The sequence below is a fragment of the Monodon monoceros genome, unplaced genomic scaffold (genome assembly GCF_005190385.1).
Source record: "Monodon monoceros isolate NGI ecotype Baffin Bay Population unplaced genomic scaffold, NGI_Narwhal_1 Super_Scaffold_15, whole genome shotgun sequence".
Classification (NCBI taxonomy): Eukaryota; Metazoa; Chordata; class Mammalia; order Artiodactyla; family Monodontidae; genus Monodon; species Monodon monoceros.
This window is the reverse complement of record NW_021703771.1, coordinates 76,163,768-76,181,632: the sequence shown is the minus strand read 5'-3', so window position 1 is coordinate 76,181,632 and position 17,865 is coordinate 76,163,768. Positions and strand designations below refer to the sequence as shown.

The 17,865-nt window shown below is 41.9% G+C and overlaps 2 protein-coding genes across 6 annotated transcripts in view; one reads left to right on the top strand and one right to left on the bottom strand.

Moving 5' to 3' along the window:
• The window catches only part of IPCEF1 (interaction protein for cytohesin exchange factors 1), a 98,845-nt gene extending 86,214 nt beyond the window's left edge, over positions 1-12,631 (top strand). For 3 of the 5 annotated variants that reach the window (XM_029224168.1, XM_029224167.1, XM_029224166.1), the window contains exons 11-12: positions 1,672-1,865; positions 10,452-12,631. In XM_029224168.1, coding sequence (XP_029080001.1) covers positions 1,672-1,865; positions 10,452-10,667 — 410 coding nt within the window. In that variant the 3' untranslated portion in view covers positions 10,668-12,631. Of the gene's footprint in view, positions 1-1,671; positions 1,866-2,716; positions 3,531-5,361; positions 5,409-10,451 lie in introns of all 5 variants that reach the window. The other 2 variants (XR_003793743.1, XM_029224169.1) reach the window with 2 other exon arrangements.
• OPRM1 (opioid receptor mu 1) overlaps positions 1-17,865 on the bottom strand; it is a 159,391-nt gene that overhangs the window by 65,008 nt on the left and 76,518 nt on the right. The gene's annotated exons all lie outside the window — the stretch shown is intronic.

Genomic DNA, 17,865 nt, shown 5'->3' with positions numbered 1-17,865 from the left:
AGAAGGGGGAAAACTATTGCCTAAAGGCACTTAATCTTATAAGAGTAAACTGTAAAGTAAGTGAGTGTGCTTAATTTTGATGCTCCTAGACTACTGTTGTGTGCTTTTCTCTTTGGTGAGACCTTTTCTCCAGTTCTTCTAAGGCCATACTTCCTATATGATCCTCTATCAAGCTTGTTCTCAGGATGGGAGCTAAAATGCATAGACACTAGGAAGTACCTGGTAGAAAACAATCTTATTGTCTATCCTTCCCAACATTATTTTCAGACTGAAGTGAATAAAGGACTGAAATTTTTAGTAAGAAATTAAAGCAGCATCAAGAGATGGTTTTCTTTGAGTAACTTTCTATATCATTTGAGACTCTTTCAGCTGCATATGCTTGAAAACGACACTCAGAATATCTTAACAAAGGCAATGTACTGGCTCCCATAAGCTAAGAGGGCAGTAATGGTATCACCAAAATCCATGTGTCAGTTGGATCCTATGGATTGGCTCCATTCTCATGATTCTTGGCATGATTTCTGGAATCACACCACTCAGTTTAGGAAAACAGAGAAATTGATTCCCTGATGCCCCAAACCAAAGTCTCAGAATTGAGTCTCTTTGGCCCCAGTGGGCCTGATCTGAGACACGTGCTCATCCCTGGATGAATGACTGTGGCTAGCATGACGGAACTGCCGCTGGCTTAGCCTAGCACATCCGGGGTCCCCCCGGATCCTGGGTGGAGTCACTTTCCTGGAAGCATTTGAGCTGAGGCTGGCAAGGTGTGGTTAACAAAGAGAATGGAGGTTTGTGGCATGAGGAACTATTATTATCTGCTGAAAGCCACAGACCACAGGTGGATTCCTTCATTCAAAGCACAGTTCTAGGAAGGACATTAAAAAGTGATCTGGGACAATGGTTCTCAAGCTTTAGAGTGTGTACTGGTTTGTAAGGTTATCCTGCCCCACCACTGTATTTTAGAAACAGAGAACTTACTTGGTTTCACAGGTTTATAGGTGGAGAGGAACTTTGCCCCAGGATGAATCATTCCCTGAGTCCCACCAGTCTCTGATTTAGATGATATTTGGGTGAGATTTGAGACTTAGAGTTGATGTTTGAATGGATTAAGACTTTCGGAGATGTTGGGATGAGTGAATGTATTTTGCATGTGAGAGGGACATAAATTTTGGGAGGTTAGACTGTGTACTATTATGGGTTCAGTTGTGTCCTTCCAAAGTTCCTGTGTTGAAGTCATAACCACTGAGACCTCAGAATGTGACCTTATTAGGAAATGGTTATTTTTTGCAGGTGTAATTAGTTAAGAGGTCAATAGGGTGAGCCCCTAATCCATATGACTGGTGTCTATAAAAGGGGGAAATTTGGGCACAGAGACATGCACACTGTAAAACACCATGTGAAGATTAGAGTTATGCTGCCACAAGCCAAGGAACCACCAGAAGCTGGAAGAGAGGCCTGGAACAGATCCTTCCCTACAGCCTTCAAAGGGAACATGGCCCTGGTATGACAAAGTACCACCAACTGAGCGGCTTAGACAATAAAAATTTATGTCTCACAGTTTTGGAGGCTGGAAGTCTAAGATCAAGGTATCAGGAGGGCCTTGTTTTAGGACCATGTCAAATGTTCTGTCCTTGATTAACTGGGTTTATTGTTATTTATTTATTTTAATAGAAGAGACAAAAGTGTCTGAAGATGATGAAATGGAGAAGCTCTACAAATCGTTAGAGCAAGCTAGTCTATCTCCTCTTGGGGACCGGCGACCTTCAACCAAAAAGGAGTTGAGAAAGTCCTTTGTCAAGCGGTGCAAAAATCCATCCATAAATGAGAAGCTCCACAAAATCCGAACTTTGAATAGCACATTAAAGGTAAGAAATTTCGGACTGTGGATGAACTCTGTGGATGTGGCGTGAGAAGATGCTGGCTCTGTAGAATGATTTATGCTAACCACATGTGTGGGTGGAGGGTAGGGAAAGGCAGTTAAAAGCCAATACAGTCTCAATAGGGTGAGTTGACCCTTGACCTTCTTAAAACAGTAGGAAATTCACGCAGTAGCACCCAATGCAGTTTTTTTTGTTTGTTTGTTTTGTTTTGTTTTGTTTTTACAATAGGCCTTGATTTTTGCATTCACTCTGGTGTAAAATTTCAAATACTAAGCTCCTAGATGGCAAGGATCATGTGTAATTTGTTTTTGTGCCCTACTACCTGGAATAATAAATGTTGCTGAGAGCCTGAGATAGTCAACTGGTGAGAATACACAGTAAAATTTAATAAGATCTTGGGATTTTGCCTGATTCATTAAAGGGTGCTGTTCTTTTATACTATATCCAGAAGAAACTTTCTACATTTCAGATATAGCAGACTTACGTGATGCTAAGCTCTTGAGTCTGGAGCCAAGAACACCATGAGAGCTGGGCAGTGGGAAACAGACACTTCACGGTAGCAGACGAGCAGATGTTTCCACAGTGAGAATAAGGGACAGGGCACAGGATGTACTGAAGCTACGTTCATGGCCTCCCATAACTAAAATGGTTCTTTATAACAAAAGCATCCTGCTTTCACGTTTAGATTATAGCACAAACAAGTAGAGGCCAGAATGCTTTGTAAAACAGTCCTGAATTAGCAGAAGGTTTATAGATTTTGGAAAGCCTTGTAGACCCGCAATTTAATGCTGTTTTGTACGTGTCCTTTTGCATCATGAATTTGAATCCCTCTCCAGGAAGAAATATCAGCAATCAAAAGGACAAGGCTACAAAAGATGGTGGAGTGACTCTCAGTCAGATGTCCCAGTGAGCCTTGTAAAAATAAGGCTGAAAAATAAAAGGCAAAGGTGTATTTTATTTATACAAAGAAAACCCAAATGTAGAGGAAATTGCCTAGCATTTAATGATGAAAGACATCACTAGCACTCATTTCAAAGTCATATATGTTATATTCCATAGTATTTACAGAGTTGCTAAATGTGTTTGGTCATCCAGTGTAATATGCCATACTGTGTTGGGATTTTACTGTCTTATTTGTGATAACTGATACGAGTGAATACATTTTTTATTGAACAAATACTTCCCGACTCTTACTATGTATGAGGCACTACTCTAGGACACTGGGACCACTGAGAAGACCCCACTGGACAATGGAAACATAAAGGAAAACAATTGCTATGAGATGTGATAAGTGCTATAGTTGATATCAGCTTTGGTAGCCCAGAGGAGGGAAACAGCTGCCTACCTGAGGCCATTAGGGACAATGCCATGGAGATGCTGAAACTGGCCCATCATAAGAGATGAAGAAAATCAGGAAGAGAAGGAAGTGCGTTCAAGGAGGAGGAGCTGGCCTAGGCAGATGCATATCAGTGGATGAGATGTTGCAGCCCACATTGGGAGAAGTAGGGAATAGAGGCTAAGGAGAGCCTGGACAGTTCGGCTACTTCTAGAAGGAGAAAGACGGTGGTCTCAGCTTTCCAAAGAGCAGGAAACTCAGGATTCTGGACCTTCACCCAACCATGGCCAGGGGCTTGGAAACTGGGAGCGCAGGTTTGTACAAAGAATTCAAAGGTTTTACCGACGCAGCTGGTTCTCTGTGACGTCTTGTTCTCCATGCACTATGGCCACAGGCTTGAGGAACTCAGCATCTTTTTCTTTTCTTCCCAGGTATTAGTTATCTATTGCTAGGCAACAAAATACCCACAAACTTAGCAGCTACAGGCAATAGACATTCATCATTTCACAGTTTCTGTGAGTCAGGCATTTGGGTGTGGCTTGGTTAGGTGCTTCTGCTTCAAAGTCTCTTATAAGGCTGTAATCCAGGCATCAGCTGGGACTGCATTCATTCCTCCACTGGGGGAGGGTGTGCTTCCAAGCTCTCTCACGTGGTTGTTGGCAGGATTCAGTTCCTCGCAGGTTGTTGGACTGAGGGTCTCAGTTGTTCACTGTCTGTTGGCTGGAGGCCACCCCCAGTTCCTTCCCATGTGAGTCTCTTCATAGGGCAGTTCCCAAAATAGAAGCTGGCTGCCTGCAGAGCAGTAAAGCTGCGAGAGTGAGCGAGCAGGGTGGGTTATACCCCAATCTCAGGAGTGACATCACATCGCATTTACAGTATTCTGTTCATTAGAAGCAAGTCGCTAGGTCAGCCTTCCTGCAGTCAAGGAGGGGAATTACAGAAGGGCATGAGTACTGGGGAGCAAGGAACATTGGGGCCATCTCAGGGGCTCTCTACCCCACCCAGCTGAAGAACTGCACTCTCTGAACATTTCTGGAAAGAAGACCTTTCCACAGATCCCTTACACTGGGGCTGATGAAATGTACCCCATGTTACGTATTCCTGTGAACCTCCGAGGAGGACATGATGATGTGGAAATTGACCTTGTTGAAAAAAAAGAGAAAAGCACATCAACCTATTCATTAGAGAAAGATTATCTGGTACATCATGTTCATTCATGTCACAAAGCTATCAGAATTATTTTAACTGTCTTTAAAACTCAAAGCAGTCAGGATAGTGGTTGCCTTTGAGGGGGAGGGGAGGATATGCACTGGGAGAGGCCACAAGTAAAGCTTCTGAGATTCCAGGTAAGAGTCTTTTTTGACTTTGATGGTGGCTACACAGATGTGTTCATTTTGTGACAATTTCATCAAGCATAAACCTTATATGCGCGTTTTTCTCTATGTGTGTTACGTTGCAATATAAATGTTTACTTAAAAAATACTTCAAAGCCGGAGTGTGGACAAGCAAAAAGAACAGTTTCATGCAGAAGCAAGGAAACTGTTTGAATAATAATGTTTGTATTAGTAATAGGCACATTCCAGAAATGAAGAAAAATCCTGTCACTGGGACTGTATTGGAATGAATGCTCTTCATGGAAATTCTTTTAGAAAGTTGAGCAAACTATCATGTCACACACTAAAGGCCTTTAGATTAGACCTTTAGGAGTTCCTGATAGCTCCACATCCCCGGACTTTTGGCTAAGCCTGTATTTATTTTTAAATGAATGATTAATGGGTCCAACTGAAACTTTCTCCCAAGATTCCTCTTGCCTGTGTCAAAAGAGGAACGAACACTTCTTTCCCACCTGCTCTGGTAGAACACATTTCCAGTGCTTAGGTCTTAAGGCAAGCCATGTACTGAATATTTGGAGTGAAGAATGGAAGTACGTTATTTTTCAGAACCCCTACCAGACCCTGCCCGCCTGCCAGAAAGCCAGGAGTATGTTGTCAAAGTGGTTCAAAGCATCCAGTGAGCCTGCTGCTCTATAGGGGAGAAGCAGGGCCTTTGCGTGATGCCTGTTGACCCCAGGGTGCCGAGTCAAGGAAGGAGTGCAGAGGGTTAAGTTGTTTCATTAATTTCCTTCCTCTCTATTCTTATCTACAGTTTTTTCTTTTATCCATAAAAGAACTAACATGGACTTGAGCTGAATGGTAAGAAATTTGAATTTTTTAGAGCTAAAAACCATTTGAGAAGTGTTAGTTGAAGAGACCCTTTCCTAAAACCTTTTATCCCCTTTAGAAGTGGTGGTGAATTCATTTTTGCCTTAAAAAAATCAATTTTCCAAATTTGGTTGATCTGCAAAGATCTTATTTAGTTTTTTTCAATAAAATATTAGGATCTCTCTCTGCACAGATGTCAAAATTTCTTAAGAACAAAGTAACACTCCTTAAGTATCTTCATAGGAACAGCACTATGGTAATATTATAGAATGAAAGCATTTTTTTTTTTTTTTTTTTTGGAAAAGAAGTAGAGATGTGGAGAACTCAGAGAGAAGAAAGAAAACTCTCTTGGTCCTGCTTGACTTTCTACCAGCAATCCTTCCTAGTTACCCCCTTATTAACTAACCTTTCTTCCCTCTGCTTCTGGGTCCTGGCCAACCTGCTTCATATCCCACTTTGGTTACTTTCCTACTGCACAATTTTCTCTCCTTCCTGAAACCCAAATATATCTTTTGATCTCCATTTATCACCACACCCTTGCTCTCTTGCTTTAAAATTATAAATCTCACCACTCAGATTACTATATGTATGGTACTTTTCCCTCGAAATCAATATTACTCTGACCAATCTAGAAATAGGAAAAGAAGAAAACAAGAAAATGTAATAAAACACCCCAAATAAAATGTAAGTTAAAGCTAATTGTAGAGTACAGAAAATACATTTGTGTGCCACTAATGTTTGGGATCATGCATGAGCAGATACCTCATTTGGATAAAATACATGCTGCCAATTCTTAGAATCCCTAAAACTATATGCAAATGTGTGGATATATCTATATCTATATCTATGTCTATGTCTATGTCTATGCCTATGCCTGTATCTACCTATATATCTGTAATATATATCTATATAACATATTATATATTATGTAGATATAATACAGATATATTCAATAATACGTATATCATATATATAATTATATATATATTTGTTTGTTTGTTTGTCCGTTTATGGAGAGGATTTCCTCAGACTCTAAATAGGGTTCATGATGCAAAAGAGGTTAGAAGGCAAATGGGTGACTAGTTCTTTCATTCACTTCTTATTTGATATATTCATTTTTTTCAACAGGTATTTAGTGAAAGTCTACTATGTGTCAGTCATTCTTTCAGACACCTGGCTATATATCAGACAAAAGTGCTTGACCTCATGAAGCTTACATTTAGGTGGAGAAAAAAATAAACAAAATAAATACATTAAATTTGTAGTGTGCTAGGTGATGATACATTTGGTAGCCAATAGAAGAGAAGGGGAATAAGGAATGTTGAGGGACTGATCTGTAACTAGGATAAGCATGAGAAGCCTCTTTAAAAGATAGAATTTGAGTAAAATCTGAAAAAGGAAAGGGAGTGAGCCTTCAGTCTACCTGAGGCAGAATGTTTCGAGTAACAGGGACAAAAACGCACATTCCTTGGGATGGGGGTGTGCCTGGTCCATTTAAGGACGGGTAAGGAGGTCAGTGTGGCTGGAATGGGGTGGGGAGGCGAGACGGGGAGCAGAGCCGTGGGTCCAAGGGGCAGCAGGGGATCATAGCCTGTAATGCCTCACTGACATTGGAAACACCTTGGCTTCAACTCAGTGCGATAGGAAGCCTTTGGAAAGTTCTCAACAGAGCTGTGCCATGGCTTGACGTATTTCAAAGGTATAACCGTCCGAATTTTCTGGTACGTTGGGAGTAAGAGAAGGAGTCAAGGACAACTCCAGTGTCTGGCCTGAGCAACTGGCAAGATGGAGTTGCTATGAGGTGCTTTGAGGATGACTATGGTAGGAGCAGGTTTCAGTACGTATTGGGAGTAGATGGGGGTATTGAGAATAACAGGAAGTAAGTTTTGGATACGTTATATTGGAGACGCCCAAGTGGAGCTGCTGAAGGGATCAACAGGTATGGTGTTCAGGGTGATGGTAAGGCTGGCAAGGTAGATTTGGGACCCTCAGTGTGTAGGGAGAGGGGAAGAGAGTACGTGAAATTTCCAAGAGCATGAATGTAAATAAAACAGAGAATAGGCTAAATCTGGAGCTCTGGGGCATACCAGTGTTAAGAGATTGGGTGGAACCAGCAAAGGAGGCTGAGAATAAGCGGTCACTCTGGGATGAGAAGATTCAGGAAAATGTGTCACAGAAGCAACGTGATGAAGGTGTTCAAGAAGGAGTAGTCAACAGTTTTAGATGCTGTTGATAAGTAGACGATGACTAATTGATCATCGGACTTTGCAGCGTGGTGGTCATAGACGGCCCTAACCAGAGCAGTTTTGGTGGAAGGATGGGGGCAGAAACCTGATTGGAGACATTCTGTGAAAGAACGGGCACAAGGACGTTGGAGGCAGAGAAGAGCTGAACGTTAGCAGGAATAGTGAAGTGGGCTCAAGGGAGGGCTTTTACGATGGGAGGAATGAGAGCCTGCTTGTACGCCCGTGAGAATGATCGCATGGAGACAGGAAATTGACGAGTCACAGGAAAGAGGGGAGAATTGCTGAAGTGAATTTCTTGAATGTGAGAGAGGACGCACTTGTACAAGTAGAGAGATCGGTCTTCGCTAGGAGCACAGATATTTCACCCAAATGAACAGGAAGGAAGGCAGCTTATATTGGTGCTGATGTAGTAGAAGGTGCTAGGAGCTTGGGAGAACTACTTTTCTGATGGTTTCCATTTCCCCAAAAAAATAAAGAGCAGGGTCATCAGCTACAAGGGAGGATTGGGGAGGAGATTTGAGTAGAAATGAGAAGTTTTGAAATAGTCATTTGGGAGAGGGGAAGAGAAAAGGGATAAGAAAACACAATTATTGGATAGTAGTGAAAGTCCATTTAATGGCAGTAGTCATGAATTTGAACTTTGACCAGTGAGCACAGTTGTGAATATTTAGCACATGCTGACCTGGATCTAGGCAGAGAGATTAGTTCAGTAATGAACAGGCATTGAATGTCTACCTGTCATTCATGACTGTGTTAGGTACAGGGAATACAGGAATGAATAAAATATGTTCCCTGTCACCTTCCTTAAGAAGCTTTAGAATAGGTGGCGTGACAGAGCCATGAACATCTCAGCGTAACATGGTAAGTTCTAAGAGGGCTGGATCCCAGCATTGGAAGGCACGTGAACATACAAAAAGCTTCTCAGTTCAGTCTGGGGGTTCAGAGGTTTTTTTGGAGAGCATGATGCCTGAAGTGAGTATACCTTTATGAGTTGTAGTAAAATCCAGTAAAAAAAAACTGGGAAATGTTCCATGTGAAGGTCCCTCAAGGAATTAGAGTCCCCCAGGTGAAGGAAGGTGAAGAAGGTCCTCTGTGTGGCACATCCCGGGGGTATGAAGTAGCAGCATGTCGGGGAGAAAATCCACATCAACACTCTTAGAGAGGAAAGGAAGAAGGGAGTGGAGGATGGGCTCATATCCACGGAACCTTGGGCATGAAGGGGAACTATTAAGAATACTTGGAATTTTAGGGGGACCCCTTGCACTGTCGGGCAGAGGGTGGATACAAAGTGGGGACTGGAGGCAGGAACCTCACTTGGGAGGCTGTAGCAGCAGATCAAGTGTGATATAGTGGACTTTGTATCCGAAAGTGGGATTATGTGCACAGGGATGAAGGGAACAGGAATAGATTTGAGATAAATGTGTCAGGTTGAGAGATCTTTTTTTGAATGTGGTGGCTGATACATCTTATGTTTCACTCCATTCCTTGACTACAGAAAAATCCCCTAACCTGAGACAGACATTTCGGAAATGTGTCATTGGTTACAGAGGAGGCAGGTGAAGTAATATGAATAGATTGTCTACTAGCATCACTGAAATATGCACTATTTGGATGGAAGTTTAATAGTCTTTTCTTTGAATAAAATGATAGCCTACATATTTATTCTGTATATATTAAATGTGTGAAATTTATTAAAAATGGTATAATTTAATAAATAAAAAGATATATATATTTTTAAAATAAATTTATTTATTTTTGGCTGCATCGGGTCTTCATTGCTGTGCATGGGCTTTCTCTAGTTGTGGCGAGCGGGGACTACTCTTCGTTGCGGTGCACGGGCTTCTCATTGCGGTAGCTTCTCATTGCAGAGCACGGGCTCTAGGCGCATGGGCTTCAGTAGTTGTGGCCCACGGGCTCAGTAGTTGTGGCTCATGAGCTTAGTTGCTCCGTGGCATGTGGGATCTTCCCGGACCAGGGCTCAAACCCGTATCCCCTGCATTGGCAGGTGGATTCTTAACCATTGTGCCACCAAGGAAATCCCTAAAAAAAAAAAAAAAAAAAAAAAAATATATATATATATATATATATATATATATTTCATTATGTAAGGGTAGAATGTATTGGGATCAAGGCATAAGGAATAGGATTATCCCAATATAATGAGCTCCCTGATAAAGGGATTTTCTTAAGGAAAAAGGGTAAGATATATGCAAAGCATAAGGCAACTAATGAGTTTTTAAGTGGGCTATTTCAGTGTTGGGCCGGATCCAATATATATCTCTATCTCTATCTCTATTTCTATCTCTATCTCTATCTCTGTCTCTAAAAAGATATATTTTTGTACTGACTTATGTCTTAGGAAAAGTACTATGTCCCAGCTTTACTTAGTGAAGCTTGGATGGTTAACGGCATGATTATACAATTAGCCATTCCAGGAGGAATAAAGCTCACACCGAGATAGAAATATGACTGTAGTGTGGAATAGTGGATTGATCAGGGAAGAGCGACACAGGAGACCTTGGTTATATGCCTAGTTCTTCCCCTAAGTCTTGGGTGGGATGCCTACCTTCTTTGTGGTCAGACTATGTTAATGGATGTCTTGCCATATCTCTTAGGTTGTTGTAGGGACTTGAATATTAATATGTAAAAACACTTTGATAATTTTACGGTCAAATATATGTGCGTTTATTTCTAAAAGGGCTGAAGATGGTTTATTGAAATTAAGATAGTCACCACATCTCACCCTCTTCTCTCTCTCTCTCTCTCTCTCTTTTTTCTACTTGGATAGTGTAAAGAACATGACCTGGCCATGATTAACCAGCTGCTGGATGATCCGAAGCTGACAGCCAGAAAGTACAGGGAGTGGAAGGTCATGAACACCCTGCTCATCCAGGATATCTACCAGCAGCATCAACAGCAGAGGACCCCTACGTCTACCCCCGAAGGCTCCCTCCAGGGACTCGAGAAACCACCTTCCTCTGCCTGCATTGAAAATTCTATTTGAGAACAAGCCAGGATGCTCTCCCCCCCGCACCTTACCCCAAAGCAACTCTTCAAGATGTTGTAGTAGCTTAACATTTTTCCTTATAAAGGAAAACTGAAAGCCAGCTCCTGGAAGCACCAGCTCCTCCTCTAGGGATGCAGCTGGGGTGAAGACAAACACTGATGCTGCATCGCCAGTTTCAGTGCTTCCATTCCAGCTGGAGGGATGGAGTCCAGATGAGCAAATGGTCTCTGTGTTCCTTCTGGGAGCCCCCGGCCACGCTAAGTTCTAGATGGGATGTGAGAACTGTCACCTCTGTTTGTTGCTCTCAAGAGAATGACAACATTCCATGGACAAGAGATCACTTTTTACCAGGGATACTTCTTCATAGAAATACTCTGTTTTCCAAAAGAAGAATGTATATATTCCATCTGGTTGGGTAGCTGAGTTCCCCAAGTCATCTTTTGAGTGGAGGAATGCTATCTACAGCAGTAACCGGGGCAGGACAGATGTGGTATTGTGGAACCCAAATCGCTTGCCTTTGGTCCAGAATGGTGGTGCCTTTTCCACGTGTGGAGAAATACTTCATAGCAAATGGTGTGCGGGAATGCCCAAGGAGGAGGCGTGTCCTGTATTCCGCTCGCTCAAAGGACAGCTTAATATTTTCAGACTTTATCCAGTTTGGGTAAGGGATCTGATTAATGTTTCCTTTCCACAGAACAGCTAAAGAAAACTCTCTCATTACACTTGGACACCTCTATTCCCTCTGAGATTTTCTAAACCACTGTAGGACATAGTAATATGTCCAGCGAGGAATGTTTACTGCCTTTGCCCTTGGGTGTGGTAGCTATGCACAGTATAAATGTACAACCAGGGACTTCCCTGGCAGTCCAGTGGTTAGGACTCCGCGGTCTCACTGCCGAGGGGCTGGGTTCAATTCCTGGTTGGGGAACTAAGATTCCCCCAGGCAGTGCAGCATGGCCTAAAATAAATAAATAAACAAATAAATAAATAAATAAATGTACATCCAGATTCCCCAGGGTCAATATTGACAAGATGATTCTGGTGTCTGAATTGTTTTAGTATCTTTAGTGTCTAAAAAAAAATCAACCCAACAGAAACAACAAGAGAGTTAAAACATGACTTTTACTTTTGTATGTTTATGTGTCACTTTGTGTCCTATGTGAATAGCTAAATATATTTGTTATTTAAGAATATTTATAGAAGTTCAAATTACTAGTGTCTTAAAAGATGATATTATATGTTTTATTCGGTATATGTTTCAAAGTATATACTTTTTGCTTGAGAAAAATAGGAATACTGTTGACTCACTGGAGTTATTATGTTGCACTATAATGTCTGAGGAATGCTCAGGAGATCTTGTGGGATAAATGTAGGGCATGCGTTAATAATCTTTATTTTCTGGCTTTTCTCTCTGCTTCTTTCTCTCCTTTTTCTCTCTCTCTCCAGAATGCTTAGATTTCTATCTGTTGTAAACCATCCTCCTAACCAGAAAAGGACTTTCCTCTTACATTATCCCTTCTAGTAAATATACTTTAAGTTTTATGCCATTTATGCCTACGTATCCTAAACCAGATGAAGCACAATTAATGCGGTCTTTTGATGGAAGACTAATAGAAATCCTGGGGTTTACCGTTTAAGAGAACTCATTTTATTAGAGAAACAATAGGAAAGTTTTCACCCACTAATCACCGTGAATACTTCACCATAAGAATAACCACAACCCATCAAAGACCCATTTTGGCCTAACCCCTAGCAAGTTGTCAACACAACATCGTTGGCTTTATAGTGTCAAAGTGTGTGGCTTGACATTCAAATGGAAATAACCCCCTGAATTTTATCTGCGAACTAAATGGAAATAGTTGTTGAAATTTTCCCTAAGCTTTACTAAGAAGCCTTAATACTTTGTAAACAAAAAACAACCTTAGCATTAAGAAAAAAAAAAAAAAAAACCCAGGAAGCAAGTTGTAATACTAGAAGCTTCTGAAAGGCCATGCAAGTCAGTTTGGCCCAGTAAACATTTAGGTGCTCCTGCAACAGTTGGAGCGTACTGGGCAGGGCTCAGACCCTGCAGAAGAGGGAACCTGGCTCTCTGTGAGTTTACTGTTGGCACAGAAAGAAGCAAACATTTAGGTCCTCAGACTGGACCCTGAAGTTTCTGGTTTGAAGGCCAGTGCTTTAATCTCTTTACTCTAGAAATCAGCATTGATTCTTTCTGTAATTAGCAGCATCTAATTCTTCCCATAATTAGGTGGACTGTTCAGGATTCACAAAGTAACCAAAGTGGTGAGAAAAGGAGAAATAATTGCAGAGGAAAGGATGGAATGATAAGGCATTCTTCTACCTTTTTCTCTTTGGTTTCCAGCACCAACCTATAAACGTTAAACCAGTTTTTCCTAAAGTGAAGTGCTTCGAAAGCTTTTGGCCAGGGCTTGCAAATATATTCTAACGCTTTACTTTGACTTTTCATGAATACATATTTAACTGACCTTTTAAAGTCCATTGGTACCGCTCCAACTTAAAGGCAAAACAGATCCGTGAGATTACTCAGTCTAGCTTTTCAGTTACTTTTCAAAGTCAAGTTCGTCGAGATGGTTTTGCTTTTTTAGTTAGAACAGTTACTATGCAGAACCTCCCGAACGAAAGTTAAACTGAGATGCACGATTTCGCACCCGGCTCTTCTAGACCAAACTCACCTGCTCACTTGTGACTTCCCTTCTGAGGATGCTTTCACTCTGTGTTACGTTGTGCTAGGAAGCAGGGGCACGGCTGCTGTGAGTCTCCCTCCTCCCTGTGCCTCTGCCTTGTGCGGTGGCTGTGGGGACGCAGCAGCTGGACTTGGACTGTACGTGCCATCGCGCTGCAATGGGCACAGGGCCGTGGTAGCTTTTGCGAGGTCATCCACTGGAAACCCAAAGGCCCCTTTTCCTTGAGTACAGTCTCTTCCTCATGGCCTGAAAGGTTACTGTCCCTCCTGCAGTGACCTGCTGCTGGGCTGGCTGTGGGTTGGGGTGTAACATCACTCTGCTTCCTTTCCTTCCTTCTGTAAAGTACACTGCTTGTTAGGAGCTGTGAGATCCTTGGATGAAAGGGATCCATTTATTTTGTTTTCCTTTTAAAATGTGTCAGGAGATGCCAGAGACTGAGCTTAGTGATTAAGAGTTAGGACCTTAACTTTCCTCTCAATTCCTTTTCATGTAATTATGCTAATTTCGTCAGACAGCCTCTAAGCCACAAACAATATCATAGAGACGATCCAGATACTTTTAAGTCTTTTGAAGAGAGGTGCTATACCAATTCCAGCCATATTTAAATTCACGGACACGTACCTCTTTGTACGATACTCTGATTGAAAGATAATACTTTGATGAGGCCACACAGAAGATTGAGTGAGTAATTTAGGCACACAAGGTGCCCATCCAACAGTCACTTTATGTTGCAAAGCTGCCGTGTCCAAATGAAGTTTTAGGATGCATCTCTTCTTCGTCTAATAGAATTTGATATTTGATTGGGGTTTTCCAATGTATTTCACCTTTCAATTTTTTTTTGTACACTTATAAGAGGAATGGAATCCTAGAAATGTGAGGTGACTGTCCTGCCTATGGTTTTGTAATATGTCACTAAAAATGGAAGCCCCTGAAACTAGATTTTAGCCACTCATAGGAAATGGACTGGGGATGGGCCATCCTTCCACCCAGCACTGAGAGCTGCTCGTCTCAGCAAACAAGATAATGAACCTCTACATGTTTCTCTATGTTGTGAGACAGGAAGTGATGTTCTTACCTCCTCTGCACATCTCTATTCTTCCTCACATCACCACAGACCACAGAGAAAACGAAGAAGAAAAAAAGATATTTATAGATATTTTAAAAAATAGTTCAATTTCTCCTGCTGTGAGAAGACTTCACTGCCCTGTTTTGATATTTCTTTTGAGTCCAAAGGGGAAGCATGCCCCAGGGAGACGTCGAGCATCTCTTAATAAAGCCCAGGATTTTATTTATTTATTTATTTTTTAACATCTTTATTGGAGTAGAATTGCTTTACAATGGTGTGTTAGTTTCTGCTTTATAACAAAGTGAATCAGTTATACATATGTTCCCATATCTCTTCCCTCTTGCGTCTCCCTCCCTCCCACCCTCCCTATCCCACCCCTCTAGGTGGTCACAAAGCCCCGAGCTGATCTCCCTGTGCTATGCGGGCTGCTTCCCACTAGCTACCTATTTTACGTTTAAGCCCAGGATTTTAAACCACCATTTTAACGCCCTTGCATGATGGGGATGTGACGTTTTGCACTGCATGGTGTTTGGGGGCAAGATGTTAATGTAGGAATGATACCTTCAATCTCACTGTACTTTGTTCTGTCTTCTACCCTCTTTGACTGAACTGAAAAAAGAGGCATGACTCGTTTCTCCTGCTCTGTGTGTTTGAGGATGACTTGTAAGATAAAAATAAAAACAGGAGAAAATAGATCTAGTAAAATGACCTGGAAAACATTGGAAATGTCCCAGTGGTGTTCGTTTTCTGCCCTGCAATGTTGCTTCCTCAGAATAAAAACTCCTTGGGAAGTGTGGCATGGCTGGGCTTTTATCGTCTACAAAGGGTTATAGCGCCCTCTGGTGGCAGCCTCAAAATAATTGATTCGAGACGATCGATGTTTTTATTATTAAATGAAAGATTTAATTATGTTGGGAAATCTGTTTCCACAACAACTGATGTGGCCTCCTCCAATGGTCTTCAGCTTACAGATTTCTTCGTACCGAGATATTTATATTTTTCACAATTGTCGGTGCACACAATTTGACTCGTTACTAGGCACCCACATTTTGTTTAGAGAATCTTAAAAATTTGAAGATTATAAAAGTTACAACCAGTAACACATAAGTTCCTTAAAATACATAAGATATCTCTGTGAAAAAGGAACAAAGAAAATATTGAAGTAGCATAATAAATTGCCTTTATTCTGGGTCCACTGATGAGAGGAAGTTAGCCTGCACTGAACTTGATTCTCACCTCCTTGTTTGCTGTCTACACAAAGTGTTATTTTGTTTCCTCTCTCTCTCCAAATGTTCACTTTACATGCTGAGGCCCATCCTCTTTTTCCTCCATCTGCCACCACCAAATCTGTCCAGGCTCCCACACGGAAGCAGTAAAAATTATTCTAGACCAAAGAGATTAGCAAAAGGCATTGATACAGTACGTTCTTGATTTCTAGAACAATCTTGCATTAGTTTCCATTGCTGCTGTACCAAATCATCACAAATGCAGTAGCTTGAAAATTGTGTTTTCTTCCAGTTGTGGATTCAGAAGTCTGACACCGGTTTCCTTGAGCTAAGATCAAGGTGTGGTCAGAACTGTGTTCCTTCGGGAACCTCCAAGGAAGAATCCATTTCCTTGCCCTCTCCAGGTCACCCACATTCTTTGCCTCTTTCTCCATCTTCAAAGGCAGCAAGGTATCTCCCTATACCTTTTCTCTCTAGTCACACCTTCCCCGGACTGACTCTTTTTTTTTTTTTTTAAACATCTTTTTTGGAGTATAATTGCTTTACAATGGTGTGTTAGTTTCTGCTTTATAACGAATTGAATCAGTTATACATATACATATATCCCCGTATCTCTTCCCTCTTGTGTCTCCCTCCCTCCCACCCTCCCTATCCCTCCCCTCTAGGTGGTCACAAAGCACCGAGCTGATCTCCCCGTGCTATGCGGCTGCTTCCCACTAGCTATCTACCTTACGTTTGGTAGTGTATATATCAGACTGACTCTTTTAAGGACCCTATGATTACATTGGGCCCACCTGGATAATGTAGCAACAGGTTGCTTCTCTGTTTTAGCAGCCTGAATACAACCTGCAACCCTTATTCCCCTTTGTAACATAGACTCAGGTCCAGTGAGTCATGGTCATCATTCTGCTGACTGTAAACCTCCATTTCAAATATCCTGCTTAGTCCCCCTGAACCATCAATTTCTTCCAGAAATTCCAGGACGTCTAAATTTTCATGACAAGCATGAAATCCTTTGTCATACCATGTGGCTTGAATTTGGTTTCATCAAAGTATGTTCACCGCAGGGAAAGTAATTCCATCTTTACGAGGAGAAAGGGGAAAAATTTTCTAGGTTTTAAAGTCACACATACACAGGTTTGACAGGTACGGTAGTTTCACCATCAGATCAAGTTTTAATAATGCCTGCATTTAAAGACAAAGCATGAGAATGTCACCTTTGAGAACTGAGTAGCCTCAAAAATCTTAGGTTCATGAGCTGCTCTGGGCCACGTCAGACTGGCTGAGCGCTCTGGACGAGTCCCAGCTTCCTCTCCCATGAAAGAGTCGCAGAGACTCTTGTGAGAGCGTGATGGTGTTCAAATGTACTGACAGGCATAGAATTTCGATAGGCCCTGGTCCTCATAAATCACCATCCGAGTATTATATTTTCCTTTTCTCTTAAAACACCCAAACAAGCCAGTCTTTACAGGTAATTCCTGGATGCTGGTCTGCCTGTTTATCCGGTCTCATGGTTTAGGAAGCCATACGCACTCTGCCTACACCGAAGTCTCTGCTGAGTGTGTGTCGGCAGTTCTGTCCAGAGCAGGTGGTGTGGGGAAGGGACAAGATTCCCAGGCAAGCAGGGTGCCTGGCTGTTTTGCCAGTTCTTATCCTAGCACCAAAGGTTGTTGTCGTGGACACCGTGGATGCCCGCCCATACCCCTTCACTTGGCCAGAGCTTTCATGCCTCAGGATTTGCACTTAGCTGCGTCCCCCATTTCCAGAAAACCGTCCTCAGCTAAGTGAGAGCCACTTAGCCAGGACGTCATGCATGTCCCTCATTCTCAACCAGGGTGGCCGTGGCCAATGACCGCCGAGGCCAGATGGCAGCACTTGAGAATCACAAGCAATGTAGTCAGAATTACTGTAATGGACATAGTGACAGCCTGGGTCTGCTGCTGACCATACGGATCTTTGGAGACTGCTAATAGAAAATGGTACCCCAGAGACAAAAATACATGGGAAGCCAACAACATGTAGAAATACCTTCAAGGGAAATTGGATACAGGGTACAAATTCTCAGGAACCACCCCCAAATAATATGGCCAATGGGTTACGGGAGGGGCGGGGCATATACACGCCAAGTGATAAATAGCCTATGTCCTCTAATTTCTTTCTTTCTTTCTTTCTTTCTTTCTTTCTTTCTTTCTTTCTTT